At 47.9% G+C, this 16,744-nt stretch overlaps 1 protein-coding gene across 1 annotated transcript in view; it reads left to right on the forward strand.

Annotated features, from left to right (window-relative positions):
- LOC142843398 (electroneutral sodium bicarbonate exchanger 1-like) overlaps positions 1 to 16,744 on the forward strand; it is a 37,596-nt gene that overhangs the window by 12,820 nt on the left and 8,032 nt on the right. Inside the window, exons 2-5 of the mRNA XM_075960699.1 lie at positions 5,136 to 5,217; positions 11,665 to 11,814; positions 12,468 to 12,597; positions 13,417 to 13,583. Of these exons, the coding sequence (XP_075816814.1) occupies positions 5,136 to 5,217; positions 11,665 to 11,814; positions 12,468 to 12,597; positions 13,417 to 13,583 (529 nt within the window). The remainder of the gene's footprint in view (positions 1 to 5,135; positions 5,218 to 11,664; positions 11,815 to 12,467; positions 12,598 to 13,416; positions 13,584 to 16,744) is intronic.

A 16,744-nucleotide genomic window follows, 5' to 3' on the forward strand; every position in this document is an offset into this window, starting at 1 on the left:
CTTTCCTCTTTCTTCTCTCTCTCTCTCTCTCTCTCTCTCTCTCTCTCTCTCTCTCTCTCTCTCTCTCACTCTTCCCCCCCCCTCTCTCTTTCTTAAAAGCAACAACAAAACACCCCAAACCCAACTTCCCTAGAACTAGTGATTGTCCTGCCTCGGCTTCCTGAGTTCTGAGGTTACAGGAGTGTGCTACCACACTGGGTTAAAAGTTTATGGAGAGTTAATAATTCTTTCCCAGTTTTCTTTTCTCCTCTCTGTGCAGTGCTAGAGATGGAGCACAGGGCCTCATGCCAGGCCAGCTCTTTGCCACCGTCCTGTGTCTCCAGGTCTCATGGCCTCTTGAATTGGCTTCTTTCACTTAATAAAATGCATTTAAGGCATTATCTTCTTATGACTTAATAGTTCATTTCTTTTTCATGCCCACACTACTCCATTGTCTAGATGGACCACAGTTTATCTGTTCACCAAGATGCACATCTTGGTTGCTTCTAAATTTTAGCAATTATGAATAAAACTTCTGCATGCTTCTATGTTCAGGTTTTTGTGTTGATTTAAAACTTTTTATAACTGGGTTTCCCTGTGTAATAGTCCTGGCTGTCCTGGAACTAGCTCTATAGACCAGACTGGCCTTGAACTCACAGAGATCTGCCTGCCTCTGTCTCCGGAGTACTGGGATTAAAGGTGTGCTCCACTACCGCCAAAATAATGATAATAATAGTAGTAGTAATAATAATAATAATAATAAAGTCTTGGGTGGTAACTATCAACACTGATTTATAAAGTAAGAATTTGTTTTTGGAAGAAACTGTCTTCTAGTGTGGCTGCAGAATTGTGTTTTTCCCCAACAGCAAAGAGGGAGGTCTGTTGTTACTAGTGTCCTAGATTCTTGGCAATCCCAATAGCTGTGCAGACCTTGCTTTTGAACAGGGTCTGGCTGTGTACTGCATAGCCCAGGCTGGTGTGGAACCCATTGATCCTTGCCTCAGCTTCCCAAGTGCTAGGATCAAAGGTGTGCGCCACCACCGCCTGGCTTCTAGACATATTTTAAAATTACGTTTTTTATCTACTTGTTTTGTATGCTTGTGCACACATGCACATGCAATGGCGCCCATGTAGAGGTCAGAAGACAACGTGGGGGAGTCAGTTTTCTTTCCATCGTGCGGGTCCTGTCTCAAGGATTGAGCTCAGGTTGTCAGGCTTGGTGGTGAGGGCCTTTACCTGCTGAGCCATCTTGTTGGCCCTGCACAATTTTTTTTAAAAAAGAAACAGCTAATGGTTTGAATAAAAATCTAATAGGCTTATTGTTTAACCTGCTTGAATTTTCTGTAGCAGAAAATGGTGTAAGAGCCGGCGATCCCAGTGCTAATGGCGCTGTGCTGATGGCACCCGGCTGAGTGGACGGAGTGCAGTGTTGCTGACTGTATTCCATGGTGGTGTTTTCTGTGAAACCCTGTGAGAACCCTGGATTCTCGGTGAATTCGTATTTGGGTTTAGATGCTTATCAGACTCAGGGACGATTTATACCGCAGTCCCCAGTAGCTCATTGTCTCTCGTTGCCACGCTGGCAGCCACTGAAGGCCTGTGCAGTCCGCGAGCGGTTTTCAAGTGGTGTTTGGGAATTTTTAAAAGATATTTTTCATTTATTCTGTAATGAAAAGCCTCTCTCATCTGCTCTGGTACACGTGGAAGAGAGCCTAGACAAACTGTCACCTTCCCAAGTGAAGAGTTGCCTTGATAGCACTGTCCTTCAAAGAAGGCTGATCAGTTCAAGTGTGTGTGTGTGCGTGTGTGTGTGTGTATGTGTGCGTGTGTGTATGTGTGCGTGTATGTGTGTATGTGTGCGTGTGTGTGTGTGAAAGTGTGTGCATGTGTGCGTGTGTGTATGTGTGCGTGTGTGTGTGTGTGCGTGTGTGTGTGTATGTGTGTATGTGTGCGTGTATGTGTGTATGTGTGCGTGTGTGTATGTGTGCGTGTGTGTATGTGTGCGTGTATGTGTGTATGTGTGCGTGTGTGTGTGTGAAAGTGTGTGCATGTGTGCGTGTGTGTATGTGTGCGTGTGTGTATGTGTGCGTGTATGTGTGTATGTGTGCGTGTGTGTGTGTGAAAGTGTGTGCATGTGTGCGTGTGTGTATGTGTGCGTGTGTGTATGTGTGCGCGTGTGTGCGCATGCGTGTGCCTGTGCGTGTGTGTGTGTGTGTGTGAAAGTGTGTGCATGTGTGTGTGTGTGTGCGTGTGTGTGCGTGTGTGTGTGCGTGTGTGTGTCTGCGTGTGTGTGCGTGCGTGTGCGTGTGTGTGTGTCTGTGTGTTGAACCCATGGTCCTGCACAGGCCAGACAATGCTTCTTGTTAGAAGTTACAGTGTGCAGACTCACGGATCTTAGCATATTTGTTCTGTGTGGCCTACTGAAATCCGGTCCATACTGAAGGGCAGGTTACTTGTGGTTGGCGGCTGCTGGTGCCCGTGGCCGTGTGTCTGCTGCTCTTGCTGTCTTACTGTCTGATAAAAGGGAAGGGTTCAAACACGTTCCAGACCTGTAGCCAGCCAATTTTTGTTTTGTTTTGAGAGGGTCTTACTGTGTGGGCCAGGCTGGCCTGTAATAGTCACAGATATTCCTGCTCCTGCTTCTGAAGTGCTGGGTTTGAAGGTGGACGCCACTATGCCCTTCTATCAGCTGTTTTGTTTTGTTTTGTTTCGTTTTCAAGAAACTCTGATTTCTTTAAGTAGAGAATGATATTTTCAGAGGTCATAATCTTGGTGCCGATGATACTTCCAGCTACGGTTGATCATGTATTATAGGCCTTTGAAAGGACAGAGGTTAAAAATATCTACTAATTTAAAGCTATTTATGGACAAAGGATGTGTCGTATGTTTTCACTGACACCTTCCACGTGAGAAAGACATAGCCTTTTTATTTACCTTCTGTCTCTGCTCTCATGTCTCATTGCGAACCCTTTGAGAGTCCTTCCTCTCAGCCACCCTGGGGATGACACAGTTCACACAGTCACCGCACAGCACACTGTGCCCTCAGATGCCGATGCCCAGTGTGAGTGCTGCCACCAAGGGCGTGCTGCCTGCAGGCCGCTCAGGGGGCTCCACGCAGTGGCTCACACTAATCCCGCTCTCAGGGTGGCTGAAGCAAGACAGCCCGTGGGAGGGCAGCCAGGGCTACAGAGAAAGACTTGTTCTCAAAAGCCAAAAAAGAGAAAAAGCAGTTTATGATCTTTGCTGCAGTTGTCTGTCTGTCTGTTCTTGGGAATGTGTACTGCTTGGGCAATTGGCTACTTTGTCCTGGTTTCTCTTTGTCTTCTGTTTTGCCAGGAACTGATCTGGAGTTGGAATGCCAGCCCCAGCCGGCCGCGTTCCAGCTCTATGCGCTCTGACTTAGAATCATTCTTCTGAAATAGCCACACCACCAATTTCACATCTGCTTGTTTGGTTTTTTATTTTGAGAATTCCCTTTGGAAGAGATGTATTTTTATTCATGTGTGTCTGTGTCTGTGAACACCTGCCCTGTGTGTGCAGGTCATGTGGCGGCTGGTGGAGCTCTCTCCAGCCCTGTGCTCTAAAGTCTAGCCAGGCGTTTATGTTCCAGCTCCCTTTTCTTTGGTAAGATGGAGCAAATCACAGTTTTCTCCACTTTGCTTTTAAAACTTAATATTATCTCTTAAATATTTTTCATAATAGTAATATGTAATTTTAAATATCTACAAAAGTAAATTATCAAATTAATCACAAATTGACATTTGACATTCTATTTCTCTAAGAATATCTATGTTAATCTCATTAAAATATCGTCTCACTGGAGAACTGGATTGCCTGTCTTCAGCATTGTGTTGGGGGGGTGAGCGTAGATGGGCTTGATGATGTGGGGGCTTCAGAGTGAGTTGGAGATCTGAGCTATACCTGGAGGGCGATCCTGGCGAGCTAAAGAGCTGGGGGAAGCACCAAGCCTGGCAGTGTGCACAGGCCACGTGGAAGTGAGAGTGTACCTGTGTCCCTGTGGTGAAGTAGCCCAGTTGGAGCCTCATGCCGGGAAAGGGAAAGTAAGTCCAGAGTAGCACTGAGTGTGTTTGTCTTAGTGGCCCGATGCCTGTGAAGGAGGAGGGGACTGGGTCACAGCATTCTTTTAAGAAAGACTTTCTGGAAGCTGGAGAGATGGTTCCGTGGTTAAGAGTCCTGGCTGCTCTTCCAGAGGACCTGGGTGCAATTCCTAGCACCCACATGGCAGCTCCCAATAGTCTGTAACTCCAAGATCTGACACCTGCACGCAGACATACATGCAGGCAAAACACCAATGCACATAAAATAAAGTTAAATTAAATCTTAAAAAAAAGTCTTACTGAGCAGTTACCATGTGAATGTTTCTGTGCTGTGTATGGGGCTAGAGTCTTTTAAAAATATCTCTCTTTTCCTTTCCTTTCTTCTCTGAGACAGTTTCACTATGCAACACTGGCTGACCTGGAACTTGCTCTATAGACTAGGTTGGCCTCTGCCTTCCGAGTGCATCATGCCTGGCTTGTTTTGTTTTGAATTATGTACACGTGTGTGAGTGTGTGTGCACGAGTGCAGTTGCCCCACGGAGCCCAGAAGATGGTGTTGGATCTCCTGGAGCTGGAGTCAGAGGCTGGAGACGGCAAGAGTATACACACTCTTAACCACTGGTCCATCTCTCTAGCCCCCACATCTCTGTTTCCTTGCTAAGCAGAATTGCAGTATGCCTTTAGGACATAAAAATTGGGGGCTGTTAGGTTAGTTTGGAAGTGAGGGGCAGTCACCATTCAAGGCAAGTGCCTGCTCGAGTTGGCTTTGCAGATGTGTAACTGGGCCATTGGAGAGGATGGAGCTGCTCAGTCTTAACTCCTTCTACCACATCTGTGATCTCGGGGCATGGTTATTTAATGTTACAGCCTGGGAAAGAGAATGACTGCCATATTTGCATCTCAAGGGGATGTGAGGTTCCAACTTAAAAATATATATAAACCACTGCTTCCCCCTCCAGGTATCTCAGAGGAGCCTTGGTATATACTGTGGTTTGGAGTATTTGAATGATGAATATGCGTGTATTTCCATGATCGTTTGCATTGGAGAATGAATATGCATGTATTCCTGTGACCATTTGCATATCTGTTTTTAAACAGAGACCAGATGAGGAAGCTGTGGTGGATCAGGGCGGGACCAGCACAACCCTCAACGTTCACTATGAGAAGGAAGAGTTGGAAGGTAGGAGGCTGCCTCCCATGGCCAGGGAAAACAAAAGTCCTCTGGAGACCTGGGTTCACATCTGACTCTTTTTTTCCTGGCTGAGGGACCCTGTGGGGAAAACAGCTACCTTCCTTTGCCTCTTGGTCCTTGTCTTAAACAAGAGCAGAGATAAGCGTGCCCCTGTCTGATAGGCTTGGCGCAGGACCCAGTAGGCAGCGTGAGACACAGGCATGGAGTACTGGGCCGCTCAGCACAGATATCAACAATAGCAAAAACCCTTTCTTTGAGACTGTGAAGTGATCACTTAGTTCACTGACTCTTCGTAACTGCTGCCTTTTTGTTTGTAGCAGTTTTTTTAAAATTTATTTTACATACCAACCAGTTTCCCCTTTCTCTTCTCTTCCCTTTCTCTCCACCACACCTCTTTTTAGCCCCTGCCCCAAATAGAGTAAGGCCTCCCTTAGGGAGTCAATAAAGCCTGGCATATCAATTTCAGGCAGGAGCGAGCTCCTTGCCCCTGCATCAAGGCTGAGCCAGGCATCCCACCATAGGGAGTGGGTTCCAAAAAGCCAGCTCGTGCACGAGGGACTGATTCTGACCCCACTGCTAGGTTGGTCCCATGCAGGCTCCCTAGCTGTTGGTCTAGAGTCTGGGAGCTCCTGCGAGCTGGGGTCAGCTGTCTCTGTGGGTTTCCCAATCATGATCTTGACTCCCACTGCATCTGTAGTACTGGTAATCACACAGGCAAAAATAGGACTATGACCACAGTTTCTGAGATATTTGAAGCAAGCTTTATTAAATTCTGGCTGGGATTCTGGACTCTGGCCAGGTCCCTACCCAGGATTTCCAGAGTGTTGGGCCAAATTACCTTAGCCAGGGGCTTTATAAAGGCAAACCCTGCAAGACTCTGCACTTCCGGCCTTCGTCCAATCAGAGGCAAGCATATATCCAGCTGTACTTCCTGCCTCTGTGCCTCCAACCTACCTGTGATGGAGCACATCCCATGCAGTTGGGGCCGCCAACCTTGTTTAGAGAAGTGAGAACACGTGACTTGTTGTCCTACATGAACAAGAGCCCCAGCATTCCAGGAAGTTATCCCTGTAAGTGGGGCTTACAGGTTAGAAGCATTTTTTAAAATATAAATCTCTTAGACTCAGTAATTTAAACTTAAACATAACTTCAGCCCTCACAGTACCCGAGACACATGTTGGTGCAACTTCCAATTTAGTTTTGAGAACCGACCTGATGGTGGGGAAGACTGGGTGGAATCCATCTTTTCTCCCTCTCTACTGCAAGGCAGACACACAGGTATCCCCTCACCCTTGTGCTGTCCCAGCGCCTCGCAGGGTATTGTGAGCAGCTCCATTGTCCTCTACAATTACCTGTGCACGTTAATCCTCCCCTGGGAAGTGGACATGCTTGAATATTTTTGTGAGGGAATAGAATAGTAAGCCCAGGCAGCTTCTCATGGATCTTGAGGGCCAGGTCTCATCCATCGAGGTCAGCTCAGCAACATCTCCAGATGATGCCATGCTCCCCTCTGCTGGGAAAGAAAACTGCAGGATATCACAGTGCTGGAAAATGACATTACTCCTGATTAAGTGCTAGATTTATGACTCCTGATGTCAGCTTAATGCACTTTAACAAAAGCTAGCCCCACTTGGTTGTATTTGTAGCTTTAAGGGGCTTGCGTGTGTTCCTCATGTAGGACTTCCTGTGGTTATCCACTTAGAGTCATCCTGGGAGCCCAAAGGAGCAGAGTCTCCCTTAGGGCTCCCCAGTGAGTGCTCGGCCATAAGCACCAGCTGCAGTGTGGTCTGCAGCCCCATCTCTGTGGTGGCTCCAACCCATGCTTTCTCTTCTGTCCCAAAGACCCCGTGTTTCTCATTTATGGCTGCTCTCAGTGCACGTGTGTGTGTGTTTGTGTGTGTGTGCCTGTGTGTGTGTGTTTGTGTTTGTGTGTGTCTGTGTGTTTGTGTGTGTCTGTGTGTGTGTTTCTGTGTGTGTTTGTGTCTGTGTGTGTGTTTGTGTGTGTGTGTGTCTGTGTGTGTGTGCCTGTGTGTGTGTGTTTCTGTGTGTGTTTCTGTGTGTGTTTGTGTCTGTGTGTGTCTGTGTGTGTGTTTGTGTGTGTGTGTTTGTGCGTGTGTGTTTATGTGTATGTGTTTATGTGTGTGTTTGTGTCTGTGTGTGTCTGTGTGTGTGTTTCTGTGTGTGTTTGTGTCTGTGTGTGTGTTTGTGTCTGTGTGTGCCTGTGTGTGTGTTTGTGTGTGTGTCTGTGTGTATGTTTCTGTGTGTGTTTGTGTCTGTGTGTGTCTGTGTGTGTCTGTGTGTGTGTTTGTGTGTGTGTGTTTGTGCGTGTGTGTTTATGTGTGTGTGTTTATGTGTGTGTTTGTGTGTGTCTGTGTGTGTGTTTCTGTGTGTGTTTGTGTCTGTGTGTGTGTTTGTGTCTGTGTGTGCCTGTGTGTGTGTTTGTGTGTGTGTGTCTGTGTGTGTTTGTGTCTGTGTGTGTCTGTGTGTGTGTTTGTGTGTGTGTTTGTGCGTGTGTGTGTGTGTGCATTTTTTTTAAAAAACATCAACATCTTTCTTACAAGTTTTACTAAATTATTTGCAGCCGCATGGCCCCTGTAGACTCACTGTGACACTCACTATAGAATGAGCGTGGTTCCACACCAGTGCTGGAGTAGATCTCAGCAGGGACTTGGAGTTCACATATCACAGTTGGGAGTAAGCAGCTGCTCATCTGTAATGCAAGACAGAAAAGAAGGCGCGAGAAAAGCTTCAGCTGGGGCTCTGGGTGGCTTGGAGGAAGGAGACCACACATCTCACCGGGGAGATTAGAAACAATGCCAAGGAGGCAGAGAGTTTACCGAGAATTTGGTGAGTACATGTGCAGACAGTGCCAGCACTCGTGAGGAAGAGCAGCCTGGCTCAGGTAGAGAGTATGAACCACTGTGGATACAGCAGCTATGGAAGGCGGAGGGCGCCGAGACCTACCACTGGGTGCTGGCGAGGCTACAAAGGTGTGCGCGTGTATTCTTCTCCAGAATGTTCGTTCTGTGCCAGAGGTAGGGCTACCCTTTTTGCTCTCTTGAGCTGATAACCTGGTTTTTTAGGGTCGTTTATTTCCATGTTAAATATGTAAACTTGACCCAAAGGAAAGAAAATCCAAAGAAGTGAGGAGAACCGAGCACAGTTGTCCTGGACACACAATATGGCCACTGAGAACTGACCACAGGGACACTGGACACACAGGATGGTCACTGAGAACTGACCACAGGGACACTGGACACACAGGATGGTCACTGAGAACTGACCACAGGGACACTGCACACACAGGATGGTCACTGAGAACTGACCACAGGGACACTGGACACACAGGATGGTCACTGAGAACTGACCACAGGGACACTGGACACACAGGATGGTCACTGAGAACTGAGCACAGGGACACTGCACACACAGGATGGTCACTGAGAACTGACCACAGGGACACTGCACACACAGGATGGTCACTGAGAACTGACCACAGGGACACTGCACACACAAGATGGACCATATGACTGTAACCAGGAGAACAACTCTGTAACGTTAAGTTAGTGTGGAGGGCAGGGAAGAGACCCTGCTTCGTCAGAGCAGGAGACGCGAATGGCTTGATGTGGGAATTCATTCAGCCAATAGCCTTTTGGGTATCGACCATTGAGGGCATGGTCTGAGGTCTAAGCAGATGAAAACTGTGCTTGCTCTCTGTTGGTTGGTGGTCAGAGTTTGGTTCACAGCTTCCAGCACCCATAGAGGAACATGGCTCTCCACCCTTATCGTGAGATTTTTCCTCAAATAAATAAACACTTGTTATCCTTTATTCTGGGATCTTGTGGGTCTCTTTAATTATGCCTACAAGGACCCACAATGAAGGGGACAGCGGGGTGGACCTGGGAATCTAAGGTAACGCTGAGGGAAATGACTTTGTTTTGTGTATGGGTGTTTACCTGTATGTTTATCAATGCATCGTGTATATGCAATGCCATGGAGGCCAGCATAGGCCGTGAGCTCTTCTAGGACTGGAATTGCAGTTGTGAGCCACAGTGGAGCTGCTGGGAAACCCAGGGCCTCTGCAAGAGCAACAAGAGCAGCTCAGGGCTGAGCACCCTCCCAGCCACCATGGAATCCACACAGCGGTGGCGTTGTGGACATAAATGTGGTGCCTCATTCCAGTTTGAGGTTTGTTTGCTTGTTTTGAGACAGGGCCTCCCTCTTGTCTCACTCGCTATGTGTCCTAGATTGACTTCCAAGGTTTAGCCAACCGTTCTCATCCTTTTGTGTGCTAGGATTCTAGGTGTGAGATACCACATCTGCAATGAGCTTGACTTTCAAAGGGAGAGAATTTTAAATTTGTTTTGGGGCATGTTAATCACTGTAGGTCAGTAGTTCTCAACCTACGGATCATGACCCCTTTTGGGGGTCAAACAGCTTTTTCATAGGGGTCATGAAAGGCGATTAGAAAACACAGATATTTACATTATGATTTGTAACAGTACCAAATTTACAGTTATAAAGTAGGAACAAAAATAATTTTATGGTTTCGAACTGTACTAAAGGGTCTCAGCATTAGAAAGGTTGAGAACCACTGCTGTAGATAAAGATTATTTGAAGCTGGCCAGGCAGTGGTGCCAAAAAAAAAAAAAAAAAAAAAAAAGCTGAGAGATGGCTCAGCCATTAAAACATAAAAGATTTCAAGCTGTATGTAGCACACACCTATAATTCCGGACTGAGGCAGAATTGTAGAAAACCAACCAGGTAGGCCAAGCTGGAATAAACATAAAGACTTAAAACCAGGGGCTAGGAGAGTCTCATGTAGAAGTGAACTTGAAATTCAAAGACTGGGTCCCACTGAAAAAGAGGAGAGAGCACGGGTCAAGAGTCACCCTTGTTTTGGGTTATGAGACATCTGAAGGTGTCCGGCGGCAGCGGCACGAGAGTGCAAGGAACCCAGAACTCCAAAGAAGACGGGCATCTGGAGTTCCCGGATCCATGCCGGGCTCGCCGTGGAGTCTGTGGAACTGGGAGATGTGCTGGACAGAGCTTTGGTGACTAAGTGCCATCTGATGTCCTTACTGCATACAACTTTAGTAGAGGGCAGGGACAGAAGCCACAGTCAGAGGCCATGGAGCAGGAACTTGGCGGGGGGAGTGAGGCCAGTCATGATTCTTGGTGGGAAAGGAAGGAGAGGGGGAAACACGGGGAACAGCCAGTGGGAGTCTTCATAGGTCAGCCATGGAAGGACTGGATTGAGGAGAGAGTGAGGGTAGCCATCCCAGCAGAGGACAGGGGAGTGGGGGGCATGGGATGGAGAACTCCCTAGCCGGGCAGAGGAGCCAGACTGTGATGAACAGCGTTTCCATGAAATGCCCCGCGTCTTCTCAGTAAAGCAAGAAACAAGGAGTCAAAGGGAAGGAATGGGTGTAGGTAGGATTCAAAGACACCAGCTAAAGATGCCAGGAGCCATGGGAACAGTGTGGGCACAGCAGTGTTGCGAGTATAAGGCTTTGGAACAGCCCTGAAGCTTCTGATTCTGGGCTCCAGGCTTGGCAGGAAGTCAGGTGGAGGATGAAAACCAAAGGGGGTGTATGGGAGGAGTGGGGAGCAGGAGGAGGGACGAGAAAGGACTGCTGTCGGGTCACTTACTTCCGTGTCCTCCACTCTGTGCCTGTCTTTAGTGTCTCTAAACCCAACCAGGCCCCCTAGGTAGAAGGTCCATCTGCAGCAGTCTAGGTGGTATGGCCTGCGGTGCTGGGCACTGCCTTGAGCAGTTTCTGTCCTAAACTTCTTTGCTGCTCTTGATAACCCCGTGAGTTAAAAAGAAGGAGTGCCAGCGTTCCTTTAGTAGCTGAGTCAAGAGAGGCTTGTTCATCCTCAGACATCCAGTGCTGAAAGGGAGCTTTAAGCCCAGCTGGGCTGACTGGGGTCTTGACCATGCTTAACCACTTTCTGCCAAAACCGGCCAAAGTCCCCATACAGGAATTGTCTCTTAAAATCACCCCATTTTTCTTGTAATAGCAAAAAGTAACATATATCCATAGTTTGTAAGTCATATCCCCTCCTTCCCTTCCTATTCTCCCTCCCTCTTCCAATCCTCCCTCCTCCCCCTCCCTCTCAGAGCCTTGCACACACCAAGGCCTCCAGCTGCATTCCCGTGCTCTAATATGTGACCTGCTGTGCCCTTCACATGTCCTTCAGTCTCACGTGTTCTTCATTAGATTGCCACACATCCTCGTGAGGTTTATAGCCACGTGCAGGACAGAGGAAGACACTGCCAACTCTGTGATTGCTGTCTTTATTAGTGGAGTCTCTGATGTTTAATCATTCCAGAAGGGCCTGGCACAAAAACCCTGTGGTTCTTTACTCTCAATTACGCTAGACTCCTTTTGGGAAAGGCATTCTCACCATAGGTCTTCTGCTTTCATCCAGGTCATAGAACTCTGTATGTGGGGGTTCGGATGCCACTGGGCAGGCAGGGCCATCGGCACCACCGCACTCATGGCCAGAAGCACCGGAGACGAGGAGCGCGGGGCAAAGGAACCAGCCAGGGTGAAGAGGTCCTGGAAGCTTTGGCCCATGGTAATACCTTGGGGAGAGAGGGGTAGCACTCTGGGGAGAGGGGAGGTAACAACCCTGAGGAGAGAGGACCAGTGTCTATGAGAGGGTGATATGGTGATTCATGGGAATGCAGAAGGCATAGGCAGGTGGTCTTGATTTTCTAGCCCTTCGCTAGGGTTCCCAGGAAGAAGGAATGCTTCTAAGAACTAAAAATGTCTTCCTGAAATTGACATTTCAACACCTCAGTCAACACTATAAGTAATCCTTTGCTATTTAAAATTTGTCAGCTCTCTAGAAAACTAAAGAAATCTATTTTTATGTGTTTGGGTGTTTTGCCTGCATGTATGTTTATGCGCCACATGCTTGCCCGGTGCCTTTGGTGGCTAGAAGAGGGGACATATCCCTGGGACTGGAGTTAGACAGTTGTGAACTACGTGTGGGTGCTGGGAACTGAACTGATTTCTAGGTTCTCATGGGACCTCTGCAGTGGTCTTAGTTTATAGTTCTGCTCTCTGGTTTAAATGTTTACCCTTAGCCTTTTCCCTAAGAACAAAAGAACTTTTAAATCTGTATTCAGGACATCTATATATTCCCTTAGCTGTGAGGCAGAATGTTATTTTCGTTCTGACTTGGAGCTAGATACACATCCAGACCTTTCTCTGTTGGTTTTCTAGACACCCCCTCTCAGCATGTTCAGTTCATTCTGGGCACTGAGGACGACGAGGAGCATGTGCCTCATGAGCTGTTCACAGAGCTGGACGAGATCTGTCTGAGAGAGGGAGAGGATGCCAAGTGGAAGGAGACGGGGCCAGGTGAGGCCCTGAAGGAGCCGGGTCAGGAGCCCGGGGACAGGCAGGTGCACACCTCTCAGCAGGTGGCAGGCCTGCTTGCCCTGACTCTTCGTGGCTGAAGTGGTAGCTAGGAGGCCTGGCTCCTGCTCACACTGATGTAGCTAGCGTTGATACATGGCCTACTGTGGCTGTTTCCCAGGGGCCGAGAGAGCTAAACAGGCCAGCTGGCCTGATGCCATGTGACAAGACGGTTAGTCTTCCGTGTTTCTGTCTTTGTGGATTTCTGAAGTCATATAGAGCACAGATAAAAATGTCATTTTTTTCTTAATACGGTTTGTCAATATGTCCAAATGATAAAGATTAAATTTGTAAAAGTCACGTTTCCTATAGACAATAAAATAAGTGAAGGTACGCAAAAGGAAGAAAATGACAGTTACCTTCAATCCTACTGTCCCAAGGCGAAAACAAGGCATATATTTAGGGTCTTATACATATATGTGTTTATAATTTTAGATTTGTCTTTAAATAAAAGTGGGATTAAGGTTGGGCATTGGTGATCCTCACCTTTAGTCCCAGCACTCAGGAGACAGAGACAAAGGAGTTCAAGGCCAGCCTGGTCTACAACGTGAGTTCCAGGACAGCAAGGGCTGTTACACGGAGAAACCCGTACTCAAAAAACAAAACAAAAAAGATTTGCACTGTGTCACAACTTGCTTTTCCAGTATTTTTGTGTCTGAACCAGGTGTTCCAGTGTTCTCTATGACCTTTTAGATATTTTGTCCTCTTGAAAAAAAACCATCTTCTGTCTGTGGCATCTCATTATTGGCCGTGTTTGCAGGTGGCTGAAGTTTGAAGAGGATGTTGAAGATGGGGGAGAGCGTTGGAGCAAGCCTTACGTGGCCACCCTCTCTCTGCACAGTCTGTTTGAGCTGAGGAGCTGCCTCATCAATGGCTCTGTCCTCCTGGACATGCGTGCAAGCAGCATAGAAGAAATTTCAGGTAAGGCTAATAAAGGGCCGAGACATTTTGCATAAATAGAAAGTATAAGAGGCAGGTGTTCTGGTGCACACCGGTAATCCTGGAAGTTGGCAGGGCTGAAGCAGGGGAAAGACGGGTTCAAGGCCTGCACTATACAGTGATACTTTATCTTAAGCAAAACAGACAGAACAAGGAAGTCAGAAAGAAAGAAAATGAAAGGACTGCTCAGATGGCTCAGTTAGTAAACATATTTGCTGGGCAACTTGAGTCCCACCCAGAAACTCATGACGGAAGAAGTAACTTAGGAAAGTTGTCCTCTGTCCTCCACGAAGACCCGATGGCGCACGCCTTCATCACACACACGTGCACACAAATAATTGTGACAATCCTAATACCTAAAAGAAGAAAATTAAAGATTTAGCAGTATAAAATATGTCATCTAGAACAGATATGCAGGAACGTGAGCCATAGCATTCCCATGGTTCAGCGCAGCATGCAGGATAGACCTGTCTTGTGGGGTTTTCTGATGTGAACAGACTTTAAGATACTGTGTTTGGGGCACAGCTTTGGAGACTACCAGATGGCATGTGGAACACTTCCCCTCAGATTGACTCCATTCTAGTAGACAGGTTAAAGATTTCTCCATTCCAAGTGTCTAAATAATCATGCCTCTCTAAGGACTTTTGGGGGCCCCGGGGGATGGAGGTCAGTACTGATGGACTCCTGTGCGAACTCTTTCCTAAGGCGGTGCCCCAGGTGTACTCCCAACTGTGGGGGAAGTAGAATTTTTTAAAAAAAAAAGTGAGTTCAGAGTTAGAGTCACGTTCACTGCTCTAGAGATAGTGGAACCTGCGAGAATGGAGCCCCAAAGTACAGTTTACACCCTGAAGACAGCGCCACAGGCAAGTCTCAGGTAGTGGGCAAGTTGCCCTTGGCAATTGGCAAAAACATGTTCTCTGTGGAGGCTTATAAAAACAGTAGCCAATCAGAAAGAGTGGACTCACCCCTGTCCAATCAATACACCTCATACAAACAGTAGCCAGTCGTAAAGAATAAACTTACTCCTGTCCAATCAATACACCTCATACAAACAGTAGCCAGTCGTAAAGAATAAACTTACTCCTGTCCAATCAATACACCTGGAAGGGGCACAAAAGCACATCCCAGAACAGTTGGGTGTTTTTGAAGAAACTGAGGTCCCAACACTCATGGTTTCTGGGAATTTTCCCAGAGTACTTTTATCTTCCCTCACACGACTCAACTCATAGACTTTAATCCAAGTGGGTCGCATCTGTATTTCATTGACTTCTGACTATGTGTATAAATGCCCATGAAGTTCCCCAGAAAGTTTGTGCCCTGTTTTTCAGTGGAGGAGCCCCGGAGAGTTAGTGATATTATAATCATCAAGAATGAGGAGACCCTGCTGAAGTCTGGGGGGTAGTACTCGATCAAATTAGCTGTAAGCAAGACGGAGGGTGAGCTAAAGGGAGCGTGAACCAGGTCGTTGGATCCGATCAGGTGAGATGGTGCTCCACTGCTGCAGAGGAAGGAGACCTTCCCTCCACCACCCCCGGCACAGGGCTGCTCCTTCCTGGACCCCAGATTAGGTACAAACCACATCCAAGCACCTGTTTCTAAGGTGATCTTTTATAAGTGGAAAAGAAAAGTTTAAGTGGCTGCTGTCTGACTCAGGCAGAAAAAGAAGCAGCAGATGACGTTGCAGGTGGAATTTTAGGAGAAGGGAAGGGGGTCCATGTTACAGTGGGCTAGGGCGCAGTGGTGACAGAGGTAGGGCTGAGGGGGGATGGGGTAGCAGATGAGGGAAGGGGGTTCTCTTAAGTGGGCTAGGATGCGGTGATGACAGAGGTAGGGCTGAGGGGGGATGGGGAAGCTGATGAGGGAAGGGGGGCAGGAATATTTGTCCCAGAGGGACAAAGGACCGCCTCCGAATAGGAGGAGACAGATGTGGCACATAGGCACATAACGGTAAAGTAGGAGAAATCTGTATTAGGGTGAGGTGTTTAATTTTAATTGGGCATGTTAATTAGGTGAGTCAAAGGGGGCTTCTGATAGCTGGACTCGAGTCAGTCTCAGGAGGAGGAGGTGGACAACAAGGGAAGAAACCTTGGTGGCAGCTTTAGGAATGCAACCCAAAGGTTTTTAAGCAAGGCAGAGGGGCTGAGGGAGAAGGGTAAGACCTGGCAGAGCCACCTGCTCCAGTGGTCCAGGGTCCCCTCAGTGGGCCAGTGTCCCCTCAGTGGGCCAGGGTCCCCTCAGTGGGCCAGGGTCCCCTCAGTGGGCCAGGGTCCCCTCAGTGGGCCAGTGTCCCCTCAGTGGGCCAGGGTCCCCTCAGTGGGCCAGTGTCCCCTCAGTGGGCCAGGGTCCCCTCAGTGGGCCAGGGTCCCCTCAGTGGGCCCTACAGCAAGGGCTGATTGCCAGAGCAGCTCAGGAGATAGAGTGGTGGGAATCACTTGATGGACTGGTTTTGGGCAGGAAGGGAAGAATGTTCAGGATTCTAGGTTGTGGCTGGATGACTAGAAAATCCGGAGGTCTGGTGGGTGGAAAGAGGATGGGTTTCATTTTGTACTTGCTAAGTTTTAGGGTGTGGGTACATCCAGATGATGTCTGCTCATGATTGAATCTTTGATGTGACTTGAGATAGGTCACACCGGTCCATGGCATTTGGTGCTTACAGTCTCCAGGGCAGTTGAGATCATTGAGGATAAAAATGGGGGTGGGGACACCACCTGTCTGAGGATGACTGCGGGGCATAAGCAGGCTGACGGAAGCGAGTCGCCCGTGGAGACTGAGCTCAGGAGTGCGGATGGTGAGGGGACAGCCAGTGCCAGCTGCCAAGCCTGTGTTAGCCACCAGGACTGCTGCAACCCAAGTCCACATGTGTGGCGGTAACACCTGGAATGCCAGCACTCAGAGGGTAAGGCAGGTAGATCAAGTTCAAGACCACTCTGGGCTTGTAGCAAGATCTCGTCTCAAAATGAAACCAATCAAACAATAAGTTTGGAAGCCGGAAATCTGAAATGAGTTCTTGGCAGAGCTGTGTTCCTAAAGGCCCAGAGCAGACACGGATTTTCGTGACACTTTGGCACTTGGCAGGGAGCGGCAGGTAATTCTTAAAGTACGATTGTTTGCTTTTGAGAATTTTAAGTGGGAAGAGAAAAGAT

Source organism: Microtus pennsylvanicus, chromosome 2 (genome assembly GCF_037038515.1).
Source record: "Microtus pennsylvanicus isolate mMicPen1 chromosome 2, mMicPen1.hap1, whole genome shotgun sequence".
Taxonomy (NCBI): domain Eukaryota; kingdom Metazoa; phylum Chordata; class Mammalia; order Rodentia; family Cricetidae; genus Microtus; species Microtus pennsylvanicus.